Source organism: Amia ocellicauda, chromosome 5 (genome assembly GCF_036373705.1).
Source record: "Amia ocellicauda isolate fAmiCal2 chromosome 5, fAmiCal2.hap1, whole genome shotgun sequence".
In the NCBI taxonomy this organism is placed as follows: domain Eukaryota; kingdom Metazoa; phylum Chordata; class Actinopteri; order Amiiformes; family Amiidae; genus Amia; species Amia ocellicauda.
This window is the reverse complement of record NC_089854.1, coordinates 36,336,230-36,354,585: the sequence shown is the minus strand read 5'-3', so window position 1 is coordinate 36,354,585 and position 18,356 is coordinate 36,336,230. Positions and strand designations below refer to the sequence as shown.

The 18,356-nt window shown below is 41.1% G+C and overlaps 2 protein-coding genes across 2 annotated transcripts; one reads left to right on the top strand and one right to left on the bottom strand.

Moving 5' to 3' along the window:
• The first annotated feature begins 1,804 nt into the window (after positions 1–1,804).
• hal (histidine ammonia-lyase) lies at positions 1,805–10,849 on the top strand. Its single transcript, XM_066705010.1, has 20 exons — positions 1,805–2,168; positions 2,519–2,579; positions 2,665–2,692; positions 2,799–2,873; positions 3,110–3,182; positions 3,291–3,357; positions 3,650–3,687; positions 4,019–4,144; positions 4,239–4,378; positions 4,632–4,679; positions 4,944–5,091; positions 5,532–5,627; positions 5,734–5,792; positions 5,912–5,992; positions 6,799–6,864; positions 7,132–7,297; positions 7,848–7,982; positions 9,559–9,667; positions 9,766–9,835; positions 10,230–10,849. The coding sequence occupies exons 1-20, from the start codon at positions 1,922–1,924 to the stop codon at positions 10,368–10,370; spliced, it is 1,974 nt and encodes a 657-aa protein (XP_066561107.1). The 5' UTR covers positions 1,805–1,921; the 3' UTR covers positions 10,371–10,849.
• A 1,174-nt stretch (positions 10,850–12,023) lies between these two features.
• On the bottom strand, positions 12,024–17,797 carry amdhd1 (amidohydrolase domain containing 1). Its single transcript, XM_066705009.1, has 9 exons — positions 17,581–17,797; positions 16,663–16,769; positions 15,777–15,841; positions 15,406–15,683; positions 14,706–14,931; positions 14,267–14,391; positions 13,624–13,717; positions 13,239–13,399; positions 12,024–13,044 (listed from the first exon to the last, which is right to left on the bottom strand). Exons 1-9 carry the CDS (start codon positions 17,715–17,717, stop codon positions 12,939–12,941), a joined length of 1,299 nt encoding a protein of 432 aa, XP_066561106.1. The 5' UTR covers positions 17,718–17,797; the 3' UTR covers positions 12,024–12,938.
• Between the last annotated feature and the right edge of the window lie 559 nt (positions 17,798–18,356).

Sequence of the window (18,356 nt, the reverse complement as noted above, 5' to 3'; positions counted from 1 at the left end):
GGGTAAATTAACACCAGAGAGGATGGGATGAGTGATGTGATGGCAGATTGGCTGAGTAGGAGGAAATGCTAAATGCAAAGCATGAAAACCAAGACATTTTATTTTCTCCCCTCTCCCCCCCATAAAAACACTTCCAGCAACCACATACTATTATAACAGCAGCCCATATTCCTAAAGGACACTAATCAAATATCTTGATCTCGTTGATCAAGGTAATTTCATCCACTTACCGTTAACTTTTTTCTCACTTAAATTTGATTATCACTTAAGTTTAAATTAAATAAATTCACCATTTATGACACGAGCACAATTATTTTACAGGGGTTTCTTGTATTTCAGATTACATATTGTGGTCTAAAAAATAATTTGGGGATCGGATACAAAAATTCAAGGACTTATACAGAGAAACAGACCACAGTGATGCAGAAAATTAGCTGCAGGACTTCAGTACTTCTGAGTAGTAAGAGTGCAGAGTCATGAATAAAAGGAAGAGGCCTGAAGCCTGGCCTGGCCTGCTGGAGGGGCAGGGCAAATCTGCTGTCCTGGTGATGCAATTCTAGGTTGTAAAGTAGAGAGACGAATGATAGTCTACTTGAGAGGCTTTTAAAATAGAAAAAATGTCCAGGTCATCAGAGATGGTAGATAGTTCCTGGTTCCATGGGGTGGTGCTAGAGGGGAGAAAGTGTGAATGTGGGGGGCAGGACTGTAGGTTGGGAAAAGGATGGGAAAAGTTGGGTGCTTTATATAAATATCCAGCCACTAGTTTATTCCTGGCAGCAAGGATTACTGTGTGACTCGGTCTTCAGAATGTTTTGTGTGTCCTGTGCAATAAAATAAAAGTAGGTACATATTTCCCCTACACTTAGGCCCCAGTGCAATTTCAATACAGAATTTAGAACATCCTATACGCAAGCATCTTTGAAATGGCTTAATGAGTTTCTTCTATAATGTCGCCACTAGAGGGCAGCATTAACATTATATTGCTGCATTAACGTTCTAACCTAGTAATTTAAGGAAATGTAAAACTAACTTTTTTAATTTAAAGTTTCTGGAGATATTTGGCCTGCATATGACCGTATAATGTAGAATGTAATATGTATTATTTTTGTATGTTATTATGCATGCAGGTTAATATCAGTGATCATTTTTAAATTAGTCTAAGCAGTTGTACAAGTCAGGAATTGGAGTAGTGAGAGTATGTGTCAGTAAGTAATTGACTAGGCGTACTATACAGGTATGTAAATGACAATAATAGTCAGAAGTAGTGATTAAACACAAGTAATTTGACAGGTTTTACCGATGATTTGCAGTTTGTCCGTTATCAAACGTAACCCAAATAAAATCACTTGTTCAGAGATTAAGAGCGACATCTCTGCTGAAATGTAAATACATCATATGTTCAGGTTATAATACAGCAAAATGTGAACAAGTCCAAGGGGTTGAATACTTCCTAATAGCCAATGTTTTCAATGTCATCATAGGTATGGATACCCAGCTAACATTACTGCAAGTGAGCAAGTCCGGCTTTGGTGCTGCGATATTGTTAAAATTACTTTGTTGTGGTGGTGTTGTAACACGAAAGATTATAACATTGTGGCCCCAACAAACCCACAACCTTCCATATATATGACTAAAATATAAGCTACTGGTTTGCTTTGTAGTACATTTTGTATTATTACTATTATTCTTATAGAATTGATTAATTGAGCATGTATTAACTAAGTCGTGCGCATTCAAATATTAAACAAACTGGACCCCCGTTAACCAACAGCGCACATGTCAGGAGTGGTTAGTGTGTCCACCGGTGATTGGTGGCCGTGTCTGTCCGTCTGTCCGTCTGTCCGTCGGGATGCGCAGCTACAGGTAAAAGCGCCGCTCGCCCCGCTGGAGGGAGGTACTGCGGCAGCCCCTCTGAGCAGCGATGCCCCGCTTCACAGTGCATGTGCGGGACGAGTGGCTCACCGTCCCCTGCAAGGACGCTTCCTACACGGTGCAGTGGCTGGGGGTGGAGGCTCTGCGGCGATACGCCAAGAATAAACCCGACAATGGGGGCTTCAGCTCGGTGAAAGAGGTCCGCTTCTCCGTGCGGCGCTGCCAGGGACAGGGGCTGCTGGACGCGGACGACACTATAGAGGACGTGCTGGAAGACAACGATTTTATCGAAATAGGTACTGAAAAGAACGCATGCAAAATGACACAGGTGGTCAGAAAAACATAGCAATGACGATCTTTCTATTTGTGCATTCTCGTTGGTTTTAGGTATCACTTTAAGTACTAAACCACTGCAATAACTTGAATAAGTTAAATGCATGCTTAGCTGCAAACTCATGTGCGGGTAGCGGGTTGCTCTGAATATTATGATACATTCAGGTTATGCTCCTAAGTTCATAATGTGTGGATTTCATTGGAATTATAATTAGTCATTGGAATTCTAAGAATTCATTGGAATTATCTTCCAATGGGGACATTGTCATTTTTAGTCACAATTTCAATTTCAATGTCTCAAATTTCATTTCAGTGATCGAAGGAGATACGATGCCTCAGGATTTCATCCCATCTCAGCCAGGAGCGTCTTATCTGTATCCTTTAGAAACATGTAGCACCAGGGTCACATTTACACACTGTGATGTACAATTAACAACTTTCTTTAACAACTCCTGACAGTACCTCATCCTACCGAGAACCCGATGAAGTGAGTACTTTCATTTAAGACCATCTCTTCGCCTTCTTGTGCGCATATGCGCAGATTGCAGAAATCAGCCAGTGACCTGTTTTATGTTGGTCTCTCTTGTTTGTAGTATATTTTCTTGGATGGCAACCATCTCACTTCAAAGGATCTAGTCAATTTAGGGAAAGGGCTCTACAAGATTAAGGTAATCAATCTCCATATAATAATAATACTACTAATAATAGTTATTATAATTAATATCAGACAAGCATTTGTATGGGTATGTGTATGTGTATTTTATCAGGCATATGAAAACAAAACATATTAAAAACCTTTCAATTAACTCATAGCAATCAATACATTGATATATTATCACATAGATCATTGTTTTTATTATTCAAATGAATCGAGTAAATAGTTGACATTTGATATTTGTTTTAGCTTACTCCAGAAGCAGATAACAGAGTTGCACAATCCAGGGAACTTCTAGAAAACATTGTCAAGGAAAATAAAGGTACCAGCACCCACTGATGGAAAACATGTTTTTTCTTTTTTCTTTTTAAAGTAACAGATACATTTTTTAACAAAATCTGGTTTTAATATTTTTGTTCTTCCCTTCCAGTCGTTTATGGAATCACGACAGGATTTGGCAAATTTGCACGAACAGTTATACCGAATAGTAAACTCAAGTACGTTGTTTCCAAAGTTTGCATAATATTTCCTGCTAAGTATAATAGTCTCCACCATGCTGTCACTGTCATGTCACTGAGTCAGGTATTTTGGGAATTTTTAGCCACCCTAGTGATTTTTGAATGTGTGCAAATGTGTGTAAGTTAATGTTGACCCCCCTCTGCAATTTTACTTTTACTAATTTAAATTAATTTGTCGGAGTAGATATTGACCTTTTACTGTGTACCAAAATGTTCCCGGACGATTCACACCAATTCCAATCATGCTGCCTGTGTTTCTGTTGGTCTTTAGGGAATTACAGGAAAACTTGGTTCGATCTCATTCAGCTGGTGAGTGGCAATTTTCTGTCCTTCAGGTATTAGGTATAGAAACAATTATACCATCTGTAAAGAGCAATGTGATGCTCAGATGAGGCTCCTGCCATCTGCTTTTTTATTCAAATAAATGTCAGTTCTCAAGCACTCAAGTTTGTTTCTTCAGCTCTGTTTACATTCAAGCTTCAGTCGTGCCAAATGTGGTTCCTTAAGTGTCCAATATAAAGGGGTGAAGCTGAATTACAACAGTGATGCTACATCGGCAAGTAGGACACTCAAAGTAGGACATCTGGCTTGACTAAAACACCCTTGTCAACGCAGCCTTTGTTTGTGCTGGTGATTGTAGGTGTTGGGAAGCCACTGAGCCCTGAGCGCTCCCGGATGCTCCTGGCCCTGAGGATCAACGTCCTGGCCAAAGGCTACAGCGGCATCTCCCCCGCCACCCTCCATCAAATGGTCGAGGCCTTCAATGGTAACTCTGAGCTGGTGGCCTGGTCCTCAGTGAGATGTGATGAGAAACCTTTTGTGGTGTGCGAGGGCTGACTGTGGCCTCCCTGTCTCCACAGCCTCCTGCCTGTCCTACGTCCCTGAGAAGGGGACGGTCGGGGCCAGTGGAGACCTTGCCCCCCTGTCGCACCTGGCCCTGGGGCTGATGGGAGAGGGCAAGATGTGGTCACCAAAGAGCGGATGGGCCGATGCCAAATACGTGAGTTTAGCACAGCCTCCCCCCCCCACCTCACACACTTTAACGACACACAGAAGAAGGGGCGTGGGTTTGAAACTGAAGCATGCCTGTCACTAGATCATTTTACCACTTTTGCTGTGTCACAAAAAACTGTGTGAAGTGTTAAATATGAGTCCTTGCCCATGAGCAATATAATTGTCTTCTCTTGTTGACCCTTCTCTTGTTACCTGTCTTCCCCCGTCTCCTGTCCACTCACCCCTTCAATTTTTTTCAGGTGTTGGAGGCTCATGGACTGTCTCCCATATCATTGAAGCCAAAAGAGGTACTTAATGACAGTCTCTTCGCTCTAAGAGAATGAGTCCCAGATTAAATCATAATGCCTACCCAGAAACCCTTTAGTTGGCTAAATATTGTTCAATAAAGTATCAGAATCCATCAATGATACATTTCGCTCAATGTTGACCCAGCTTCGAGAAAATTCTAAGGATTCTGCTTCATGGAACTGTTTTGCACCACTAATGTGAGCGATGCAGTGTAAGAAGGCCTGGTTTGTGTGTCTCACTCTCTGCCTGTGTCTGGTGCCCAGGGCCTGGCCCTCATCAATGGGACCCAGATGATCACGTCTCTGGGCGCGGAGGCCGTGGAGAGAGCCCAAGCCATCGCCAGGCAGGCTGACATCATCGCAGCCCTCACACTGGAGGTGCTGAAGGGAACCACCAAGGCCTTCGACAGTGGTGAGACAGGGAGTAGGGGGAGGGTCAGAGGGCCGGGGGCAGCGAACAGTGGAAAGGATGTTTTCTTTTGTTTTTGATTGTTTACCTAACAACAAATCAATGAGCAAAACATTTGTTAAACAGTACCTTTGAAAGATAAGATGCTAAAAACAGTGAGAAATCACTTTTTCTGAAGCAGTGAAGCCTCCTCATATAGCGTGTGTGGTCAGAGCCTCCCCCCCAGATTTGAACCGCTGTCTCAGGCACGCCTCCGAGTGCCCGATCCACTCAGCGCCAAACCAGCAACACACTCGCAACGCCCCTGACATGTGGGGGGTTGTACACTCTGCCCAGCTCAGGGAAAGATAGGAGGAATGACGTCCCCACAGTAGTCCCCGGTAACTTGTATTTCACAAAGCCAAGCTGGAGGGTGGGAATGACTCTGGTGCTCTGACCCCCAGATATCCATGAGCTGCGGCCTCACCCTGGGCAGAAAGAGGTTGCCTTCAGGTTCCGATCCCTGCTGGACTCCGACCACCACCCTTCAGAAATTGCAGGTGAACTGTTCACGACAGTGTTTACTAGCAACGTCATCTTCCCACTTTCTACTATGACATCATCGCTCCGATCACTCACTCTGGACATCTCCTCTCTTTTTAACAGAGAGCCACAGATTCTGTGATAGAGTTCAGGATGCATATACCTTACGCTGCTGTCCTCAGGTAAGGACTCATTGGGCCACAATATGGATTACATCAGAACTACTGTCAGATAGTTAAACTCTTTGTATTAATTTGTATAAGCTTGCCAAGCTGGTGACAACCCCCTTCCTCTCTTCCAGGTCCATGGAGTGGTCAATGACACCATAGCTTTTGTCAAGAACATCATCAACACAGAAATCAACAGTGCCACCGACAACCCTGTATCCTTTAGAGCCTGAAGGATAGGCAAAATAACAGGAGCAGCCATGGGGAAAATGACTCTCTAATGATTCTAGTGTCGAGCTTAGTGCTGTTCAATGAGGTGTAAAACAGTCTTCTGTGCATGTAAAACACTCTACTGGATATGAATGGAAGCATGCTTGTGTCAGTCATTAACAGAAAAGAAAATGACTTGGTATGAGTCAACTGAGGTGAAGATGAGTGTAAAAAATGTTTTTAATATTAGTTGTTTTATCCTGAACTCCTTTTAAAACTCCCGTGTCAAAGTGTAAGTGATTTATTGTAAATACCTCTTGTTAAATGCATGCTTTTGGAGTGCAAAAATAATTGTGCAGTCATTGATAACTCTCCTGGTAAGATGTTCGTACTTATGAGACAAATACCTCACAGTAAGTGAAAGAGGATTTACAAGAGAATCAGCTAAGCAGGTGCATAGGAAAAACAGTTGGATAAAACTAGATAAAAGTTCAAAATCTGCTTTGCAAGAAATAGCCCTGGTGGCAGAAATATTTGAGACATTTTTCACAATTTTAAGTAATATAGATACCATGAAAAGTGACATCAGGCATGACCACCCTTTTATGATTTTTTTTTGTCATTCGTAAATCAATCCTTTTAATTCTTTCTAACAGAAGATTTGTAGTGTGTTTGTGTTGTGCCACCTTGAAGGTCTTTACAGATTTTGCTGATGCTGCTCTGAACTCCATGTCAGGTTGTGTGTGTGAATGTGCTGTCTTGTCCCTAGTTCATGTTTTTACAGCAGTTTGAACTTTAATCAGCATTAAAGATGGTTTTTGCTGAGAGAGGAGAGACGATTTCAGGAGGCAATTTTCATGGCGAATATCCAGCTAAGGTACGTATGTGATCTTCCATGTGAAGCCTCATCACGAACGCTATCAAAGATCATGGGAACTTGCTGCTCTTGTAATGAATCTAATTGTGTACATGAGCTCGTTACATCAAAGTAACCCCTCTCTTAAATCAGTACAGTGTGATTGACGATAGGTGCTCATGAAACTGATTGCTTATTAGGGTGACTAGATCAAGGCTGAACCTAGCAGTAGTCCCCCTGGAAACCTGTGTCGTTATGAAGGTGGTCATGGGTCAGATGTTTCCTCAGGCTCTGGACTACCTGGCCATTGGGGTGCACGAGCTGGCCTCCATCAGTGAGAGGAGGATTGAGCGGCTGTGTAACCCCTCTCTGAGCGAGCTGCCCGCATTCCTGGTCAGCGAGGGCGGCCTGAACTCAGGGTTCATGATCGCCCACTGCACTGCTGCGGCTCTAGGTCAGTAAGTGCTGCCAGTCAGTGGAAATGTTGAACTACTCAGTAATATTACTTAATATTAAGTAATATTTGCTGTTTGATATGAAAATATTTTGTGTTTAAATATTTTTCCTGAGTACATGAACAGAATAGAAACAGTGGTGTTTATCAATTAGATATAATATGAAATATTTATTTTACACCTGATGGCTTAAAATTTTCATTTGACTCAAAGTACACCATTTGAGCATAGAGGAGTACTTAATCCATCCGTTCCATCAAGCTAGTTGGACCAACTTAGTGACTGGGCACAAAAAACATGCAACCAACACTGCGGCTGTGTGCAAGTTACCTTTGAGTCTCCTGGCATAATGTATTCAATTTAATAACAGAGGACAAATTAGGTGCCATTATCTCACAGGAGACGCAGATATTAATTTTTCACAGGCACTCCAGTACACTATTTTGAAAGACTGTGATATCAAGACTGACGTGTTTGGTGACGCTTTTGTCAGCGAGCGTGGTGTTTGGGGAGCTGTGGCCACTCAGTAACTCAGTCCTGTCCCCACAGTGTCGGAGAATAAAGTGCTGTGTCACCCCTCTTCTGTGGACTCCCTGTCCACCAGTGCTGCCACTGAGGACCACGTGTCCATGGGTGGCTGGGCGGCCAGGAAGGCCCTCAAAGTGGTGGAGCATGTGGAGAAAGGTACAGCACACAGCAAACGAGGCAGGAGAAGGATGGTGTGGAGCAGTGTCTCTCAGCCCTGTTCCAGGGCCTCCACTGGTTTCCATTCCTGTTGTGCTCTCAATTGCTTAATTTAATCCTTAATCGAACTTATTATTTTCTTCATTGGATTTTTTGAAATTGGCTTTGCTTTTCAAAATGTTGGAGAATTCATATGCACAATCCATATGCATATAATTTTGTTTTTAGAAGGTCTGATCAGGTAGATAATCAAAACAGTAATACGTTTGAACATTGTCTATTTATAGATATGAGTTCCTAAATTTGACAGATTTGCTAATATTGCATACACCCACAATTTTCTTTGCCAGAACAGCTTTTAGTTACACCGCATCAGGGATCTAAATTAATCTGGAGGTTACATATATCACCTCTTAGGGGATCTATCTGGGTGGCCTGATACAACCTATTCATTCATATCACACACGAGAATGATAGAAGAAGCAACAGTGATTCAGGACATACCCATATCAGGCAAGCTGTGCTAGGTATGTGAATTAGGCAATAAGAACAATATTCAAGAATTGTAAAGTGCATGGTGGGGGCATGTCTTTGTTTTCCAAAATACCCCACTGCCTAATAGTTGCCCTGTGCTTTATATATAGGACAGAAGCTCATTTTATTCTGTCAGGGCACTTTTTTAATTACGCCTCTCCCTGTGTATATTTTGCTTATCTCATTTCAACAGATAATTGATCTTGCATGTGACCTCTGACTATTCACCTAAGCCAGAACACATTAACCTCTCTTTAATAATAATTGACTCTGAGCCATTCACTGCCTAAAAACACACAGCAGTGGGGTTTTCATGAGCACAGCAGAACACTCGGAAAGCACGATGGCACCAATGTTGCTTTTAAAACCTGGTTCAGAAGCCTGTACTAGGGACATTGGCCGCAGTCGTAGTTTATATCTCAATCTTTTTTTTTTATCACTCATAAAGATGGACTCTTCATTCAACAAAGTCACATTGCACAAGCTTGAAACTGTTCCCACTCAGAGTGTTTGCCAGAGATTGAGGATACCAGTAGCTTTTAGACGAGACACTATGACCTTACAGATCCCACAGCACTGTGTCCAGTGAAAGGAATGAAAGGCACTATAATAAATGCAAGATAATATTTATTAATTAATATTAATGATAATGTATGTATCTATTCTGACAGTGTATTGCACACTTCATTTCCACTTCATTTTATTTCCGAATCTGCATGTGGGCCGCACCTTTCCAGACACAAAAGCTCTGTCAAAACTTTCAACACTCTTTAAACAGGCAATACACGTCTCAAAAAATATACATATTTTTCAAATTGGAATTAGGAAAACAAAATGCATCAGCTCAGAAAATACAATCACTTTGGGAACTGAAACGTACAATATAATGAATGCCAAGTATCATGATTCACAGGGAGGGAATGGGAATATCCTAATGGGATATCAATCACCAAGAGGTATTTATATAAATGGGTGCAACTTTGATATGAATTTCAACATCATGGACATGGGATAGATAAAGGGTCCTATTTTTCTATTTTAGTCCTCTCCATAGAGCTGCTGGCAGCCTGTCAGGCGATGGAGTTTCTCCGCCCCCTGAGGACGACCACCCCATTGGAGAAAGTCTATGACCTCGTCCGTGTCGTTGTCAAGTAAGTTAAACAAAATTCGAGTATTTACACAGATCTGTTTCTCTCAGGAAAGCCAAACACAGGTTAATGTTTGTCTAATGTTCTGTTCTTGCTCTCAGGCCATGGGTTAAGGATCGCTTCATGGCTCCAGACATTGAGGCCGTTCACAGACTACTGTTAGACCAAAAGGCAAGTGTTTTTGTATTTACTTCCAGCAAAGGTTAGTTTCTATTAGAATTTTCCAGAAAATAATGATAGTTGTATATTATAAGAAGAAGAAGACATAGCCTCCCAAAGCACTGAACAGTTTGGAGGGAACTGACTGAAAGCAGCATGCTTTGGCTTTAGAAGATCTCCACAGCCAACGTACAGATGTAATAAGACCCTGGTTACCATTTCAGCAAGAAGGACAGTATGCTAAATGTATTTAACAGCACAAGTAGTTGTATATTAATAAGAAAGCACTGGCACAGAAGGCTTTCTCTCATACAAGTAATTGCTCCCAAAGCACCACCAACCTTCCCATAGGATTTGTTAGTTAGGTCTTGTAACTAACTGCATTGCCATTTTTTCTCATATGCAGGTGTGGCAAGTAGCGCATCCCTACATAGAGAAGTACAGTCTGGAACACATTCCCGAATCTCGGCCCGTCTCGCCAACAGCCTTTGTGCTGGAATCCCCGGCGTCACCACGGAAACGCGTCCGTCACGAATGCGATCACTGACGAAAGGAAGACGAGCAATCCCAGCCACTATATTGTATATCTGTGTTAACAAAGTGATGAGATGACACTAACCAATCCCTTAGGGAAAAAACCCAACAACTCGTGTTTAAAGTACGCAAGCTTCAGTGCTTCAAAATGTGCTTTTAATGTTGAATCGCAAAGCAGCAGAAGATTTTAGTAGCACACTTGGACAGTGGCTGTTTTTATACCTTACGATTTTCGTACATCTAGGCACTCACGTTAGACATACTTAATTATCTATTTTAAGCAATTTCACTTCTTCATAGTGCAGCAGGTATTAAAGTTGTTTGCTTCTGGAATTTACACTTCAAATATAAACTTTATTTTGAACTTGGTATTATTTGTTAATAAATGAAGATAAAACTGGTTGTGAATAAAATGTCTTGTTTCTACCTCTGTTTTTATTGTATACAACTGATGACTGGCTTAAGTGGCTCAATAAAATGAACAATCCAAAATGGGGTGTTTGTATTCATTCAAGTTATAGTACATGAAGAGAAAATAATTGTGTTTGGACTTCATGAAATATGACGTCCAGGTTGAGGTTTAAGGATGTAATCCTAGTAATTTCTAGGTTTATTATTATTATTATTATTATGAATTACATTTCATCATCTCCCTGGTGTAGAATTGGTACCTCTTGTTGTCCTTGACTAATTTAGTTCATACCTGCTTACGAACTTCCACATTGGAAGCCAATGTCCCAGATGTTTAGGAGCTCATATGAAGCCATACTCATGTTACAGTGCCAAATGTAATTGGGCATGTGTTCCCCTGCTGCCTGCAGATTGTACCAGTCCCTAATCTTATATTATGGTCTTCATGTATTGCCAGAACTGATGAAATGTTAATGTTCCCTTTATAATAATGCACCATATCACAAAACTGGGATTATGAAGAGGTGTCATTGTAAGACTTCAGACCAAAATGTTGTATTTTGTTTAGCTGTCTGAGCTGAGTTCAGATGGGGGGTGTAAACTTCGGACTGTAACTCCATAATAATCTATGAGAGGACAAGGGTTAACCGGCACTTTTCATTACACTCGTCCTATGTAAAGAAGGCCGAATGTATATTTACCTTTACTACAAACACTACCATTCTTTACCAAATAAGTTTGAAATATTTGAAAGGCCCCGCGACCCTCATCAGGATAAGTGGTTTCGAAAATGGATGGATGGATGGATGGATATTTGAAAGGTTATGTGATTGTTTTCAGAGATGTGTTTTTCTCCTATTAAGTGTAATTATACCCAGTTATTGTTTACATTGCCTGGTGATATTTAAATAATTTTCTCTTTTTTAATGAGTTCCATTAAAGAAACAGAATATGTCTATCTTTGTCTGGTCTGATACCCACAAAACTAGATAATGCTACTATGAGGATCATTTCCAAAAAGGCAGTACCAAACAAGTAATCCTTTTCCAAATAATTATACTGGGAGATTAGTCTTCTTTGGCACTAGTTTCTGTTTAAAGTTATCCAGCTACAAAACATTTTAAGTAATCTTCATGGAAAACCTAGCAAAATATTTATGAATAAACACCTGGCTGCAGCACAGTTTCAAGTTCACTAACTTTCAATTTGGCAGAAATGAAAACAGTAACAAAAAAACTAAACAAAAAAGAAACAGTCAAATTGTGATAGTCTGTTTATTCTTAAGGTACTATATGTAAGTAGTCTTTAGGTACGTGTGTATTTCATATTCCTTTGTATTGAAAAAAAAAGATTCTTCAGTAATAATATGATATATACACAGCAGTCTGAGTTTATTGTTTGTTGGAAAGATGGGAATTACCTCCCATATATTGATGTTTAGGTTCTCAAAGGCTTTTTTTGGTTCAGACTCAAACTTGATTAATTTTTAAACCTTCAAAGCACAGAACGTTACATTATCCACAGTGACCTAGATCTGATGGTTAATATTCATTCATTATTTACATACCTTCAAATATCAGAAAAGTTTAGCTTTAGAAAACAAAAAGGTCTTGCTTTGTAGATAATGTAGATTTGATTTCAAAGAACTGAGACAAAACTGACCACTGTAAATAATCCCCTGATACGCTGTGTCAATAGTGGTGTGTATGGCTAGGAATTTTACAAGTAGGAACAACAAGCAGAGGATAACAATACAAATGCAGAAACTATACAGATAAATATGCACTGGGTGCACATGACAATGAGAGACAGCATAGGTTAACCTATCTGAATAGGTTTTATTGAAAAAGACCTGCAGGTTAGAAATGAAGGGTTATTGCTCTATGGCCTCTGGGATTCGTGTGTATTTCATTCAAGGTATCAATCACAAGTGTACTATTTTTGAAAGACAGGAATGCTTCTAATTATACTTAAACATCAGATGTCTGGAAAAGAACTTCATGAGAACAGCTATACAGATACATAATTACCAAGGGAAAACATCAGTAACTCTTTTACAATACAGTGTATATCAATTATGAAGGAAAATGCCAAAAGGTGATGATATTCTAATTGAGGTCAATTACATTTCCCTTCGACATGCACACAGGTACACAGATATACAGGTGGTTTAGTAGTCCATGGTGTTGCTGTTGTCATAAACCACAACTCCTTTGATAACAACATAGCGGATGAGCTCCTGGTGTCCTCCGAGCTGGTAGATCAGATGTTCCCACCTAGGAAATGTATAGAAACAAATCACAGCGATAAATAATTGAAATTTTTCATAGTTCACCCCTGGTGTTCTGTTTTCGGTACAGATTGTAGAGCACTGGTAGCAAGCTCTCAATTACTCAATTTTCTTGCTGGCAACTGGTCAATCTACAAGGCTCCATCTGCCCATGTGTGTGTGATGCGAGTGCAAGCGTACCGTGTAGAGTTGATGATGATGAGGTCTCCTTGCTTGTTGACCTCTAGAGAGCCCTGGCAGTGGGACCGGCCCAGGGCGTAGGCAGCGTTGATGGTGGCAGCAGCCAAAGCCTCGTTCATTGCCATTCGCATGTTGACACAGGCCAGGTGCATGACTATGGGCTGTGGCAAGAAAGGCAACAACAGTGAAGAGTCTCTTAAAATGATTCAGGGCGCATACTTGTATTTAGAAGGCCGGTTCTGCCTAGTGACAGCACCAGATTAACACTCTTGCCTGCTTACATCTCGACCAGATCGCACCCCAAAATCCAAGCTCTTATCTGCTTATTACATATGCTGTGTAACTGGTCTGTGGTCCAGGTTAGGCTCCAGACTGAGACACCTACCATTGAGCAGCAGTAGGCGTTGGGATTGAAGTCACTGCCCAGAGCAACTATGACCCCTGCATCAAGCATGGCCCTGGCTCTGGGTTGCTTCAGCCTGCAATACGAGCAGAGTTAGAGCATTCCTCTCTGATATCTGTCCAGCATTAAAGAAAAATAATTCCACACAACAAGTAAATGGAACCAGATAATTCTCTTTCAAATAGCCTGACTCCAATATGCTTCCATCTTGCATTCCGAGTTTAGAAATTAATCTCAACATTAATGAGAAATAATTGTTTTAAAGAGCAGAGCAAACATATATTCTCCTTGGTCTTTTTAATATATTTTATACGGTGATACATTGTGCATTGTGCAATGTCACTCATTGTATGTATTGTATAGAATGAGAAAAGTACGAGTTACTGATTAAAAGTCAACCAGTCTATGATGGGCGTCTGTCATTACCATCCCTTTTATTATTTATGTCTTGGTATATCAGTAACTGGTACTTTTCTCATTCTATACAATACATACAATGAGTGACACCCATTGCACAATGTATGGCCGTATAAAATAAATCAACAAGAAATAAATAATAAAAGGGATGACAATGACAATTGGTATGAATGTTTGGAAATGCTGCTCTGTGCCTGTCTTCACATACCTTAAGATATAGGCAGTTGTTGGTAAGAGGACAGCGGAGGTTTTGGCTTGAGCCATGGCGGTAATCCCCTCGTCGGTCACTTCCTCCAGGTGGCTAATAGCCAGGGCGTTCATTTCAGCGCCAAGCTGGAAAAAAACAATGTCAGAAGTTAGGAAAAGCTGCGTCAAACAATGGACATCAGTGATAAGCTGGATCCTCTGCTGGGTCAGCCATCTGTATTCCTCAGAGACATAGCACTGGCCAAGGAGGCCTGTAAACAATCACATTATAACAGATCTGTACTCCTTCCTTTCACTCAATCTGCCAACATGATGTTCCCCTTGCTGTTAGTGTTGAATAGGAAGGAGGTCAGCCTTCCTCGCTCAAAATCACACAAAATCACTTTTGAGACACCAGCTCGGCACTGACACTTTGGAATAAATAACTGCTAAAGCAGCACCTCTGCTGAGTGCATTGGATGAAGCTCATCCCCGTGGAAGTTAATCTGCAGCCCCATGTCTTTTCCCGCCTGCAGAATGTTCCGGGTGCAGCTGAGGTCAAAGACGCCTTTCTCACAGAACACATCTATATTCTCAATGCTGAGCTCGCCTTGGCACATCTTGTCTTTCAGTGCCGGGAGATGAACTTTAACGATCTCGTTGGCAGCCTCCATTGCAGTCTTCCCCCTGCAAAAGATTTTGGACTGTTTTTATTTCTAAGAAACAAATTTTACTTCACCTTGAGATTTTATCTGAGGAGAGAATAATTACTCTGGTCACTGTTTTTTTCATAAATGGACAACCGTGTTCTGCAGCTTTAATGATGCAGGTGTACAGCACAATAATGTCAGCCTAATTAAGGAGACTTCTCTATGCCAGTACAACTAAAATACTGTTTCAGGAATGCCAAAGGAACCATGTTTTTGGAGAAGGACACCAGCCAAGGTGCACAGGTATTAACTCAGGGCAATGATCCTAAATCCAAACATGATATAGTTCTATATGTAACAGAGCTCATCGTGTCTGAGCTCAGTAGGGTGAATACATCCATCTGGGAACTTGGCATAGTATTGATACCCCTCATACCACACTGGGGGGGTGGTGGCGTTTTCTGACTGCACACACTACCAGTGAGATTAGCAGGATTGCTCAGCAGCTTACTTGGGCACCGAATGCGCTCCGCAGTATGTGGCGGAGATGCCTATGGGGAGCTCCCGGCGAGCCTGCTCAATGACAGACAGCATTTTGGCTTCGGTGTCCAGCTCCAATCCATATCCGCTCTTGCACTCTACCAGCGTGGTGCCGGCCCTCAGCATCCTCAGCAACCGCTGCTTCAGGCTGCCCAGCAGCTGCTCCGGGGCAGCCCGGCGGGTGTGCTCCACGGTGTAGTTGATGCCGCCCCCAGCCTCATGCACCTCCATGTATGTTGCCCCTGCCAGCTGAACACAGGTACATCATTCAGCTCTATGTTAGCAAAGCTTTACTGACAGGATTTAATTCTGCATATCTCAACAGACAGACAGAGCGGTTACCTTCATTGCAAATTCATGGACCCTATCCCCCGCCCATACTGGATGAGTGTGTGCGTCTATCAGTCCTGAAGATACAAGCAATTGATATTATTGTCAACTACACCGATCAGCCATAACATTATGACCACCTGCCTAATATTGTGTAGGTCCCCCTTTTGCCGACAAAACAGCCCTGACCCGTCGAGGCCTGGACTCCACTAGACCTCTGAAGGTGTGCTGTGGTATCTGACACCAAGGCGTTAGCAGCAGATCCTTTAAGTCCTGTAAGTTGCGAGGTGGGGCCTCCATGGATTGGACTTGTTTGGCCAGCACATCCCACAGATGCTCGATTGGATTGAGATCTGGGGAATTTGGAGGCCAAGTCAACACCTTGAACTCATTATTGTGTTCCTCAAACTATTCCTGAACCATTTTTGCTTTGTGGCAGGGTGCATTATCCTGCTGAAAGAGGCCACTGCCATCAGGGAACACCCCACAAGAGCTGCAGTTTTGGAGATGCTCTGACCCAGTCGTCTAGCCATCACAATCTGGCCCTTGTCAAAGTCGCTCAGATCCTTACGCTGCCCATTTTTCCTGCTTCTAACACATCAACTTTGAGGACAAAATGTTCACTTGCTGCCTAATATATCCCACCCACTGACAGGTGCCATGATAACGAGATTATCAGTGTCATTCACTTCACCTGTCAGTGGTCATAATGTTATGGCTGATCGATGTAAATCAGAGCATAAAAAATAAAATAATGTAATAACACAAAATGCTCAATTTGTAATTCAGAAAAAAAGAGTAAAGACGAAAGACACTTTGGGATCACCCCAGGGCTTCACTGTATACTATCTATTTTACACATAAGCCTCATTTAAAATGCTTATAAATCAGGACATACCTGGTATGACACACATTCCAGAGGCATCAATTATATTTTCAAATGAGGCAGCCTTGAACTGAGAGTCAATGCTGTCAGCTGGCCCCACAGCCTTCAGGAGACCATCTCTGAGGAGGATACACAAAATGAATCAGCACATTGACCCACATGTATTTACCAGTGTTATCATACCATATTGAAATATTCCATATACGATTACAAACACTGGAGATTAATTACAAATCTGAGCACTCCATCTTATCCAGTTCTTAAAATAACCATGTGAATAGCAGTTTAACAGTGCTCTAATATGTGAGTGTAAATACTACTGTATTATTGCTATTTTACCTGCTAACCGAGGGAGAGGAGATAAATAAATAAATGTACCCTTACTATGTAAATGTATTTCCACGTGAATATTAGTACGAATGTAAACTGAAAGTATTTACATATTTCATATTTTATAAAGCTGTAGATCATATATATTAGATGTTTACAATAAAACACTTTTAGTATCTATAAACTACAACAATGTATAAAGTTTCTATAAAATCTATAAAGTAGCTATAAACTCTTCCCCATGATTAGAATATTGAAGTTTAGGAAATGCCCCCCTAAGCAAAAACTGCCCCCTTGTGGGGGTATGTAGCTAAAGGCAATAAAGAAAGACCCTATTGAAAAAGGTGTTAATCTAAGAGTCAGGATTTCACTAGTCAATAAAACGGTCGATTTGTTTTGCAGCAGATCCTACACATTTATATTATTTCTTAAAAAAAAAAAAAAAGACAATAAATAAACCTGTATGCAACGATTGGCTTAATGGATTCATTAATAGTTGAATTGTGTGACATCCTGAACAAAATTAACAGACAGCCTCTGGTATCTATATTGTATAACTACAAAAGATTACTGTGAGATGCGTAGTTGGAACCCACTTACTGTCCGATTACCAGACTGGCATTGTCAGTCAGTGCAATGTGTTGCAGCCCATCTTTCGTTAGGTATCTCTCGCCGTTATTACAAACCAAAACTACTTGTTTCGCGTTTTTGACAAGCAGTTTAAATTCTTTAGACATTGTTAATGACAGTAAATACCCCGCAGAAAAGCAAAGAGGGATAAACCTGCGGACCGAGGGAGCCGCTGGTGAAAAGGGAGAATATTTGACTGACGGGCAAAGTGCTCTGCAGTGGGCGGGGTTTAGTCATCAGGTAACTCTGGCCCTTTTTAAAGGTGACCACTGAGAGAATAACCTCTAAAACTACTAATAATTGTTCCTTTCCATTACTGTTATTGGCAATAATGATTAGCTTATTGTTATTGTTGTTGTTATTAATATTCATCATAATCATCATCATCATCATCATCAACTAGCCAAGCATTAGTAATAGTTGGCCTATAGTTCCTTCCTTGTATAATTTTGCATGCATCTAGAAATTACTTTTTAATAGGCTATTTAGATATCTTTACAGAATGTATATTTCTGTTCATGGAAGTGTTGTTTTAATTCTGTGTCTCATTAATGCACAGTTAAATAAATAGTTGTTTTCATTTGAAATGTTTGTATGTGCCCTCAGCTCTTAAAAGGGATCCGCTGTGGCACCTACTCATTGATATATCAGTGCCTTTGGAAAATCTTAAATCCTCTCAGTTAATTATGGGACCTTCAATTTCTGGTTGTAGCCAGATGGGTTTTATAAACAGACGCCAGGTAACT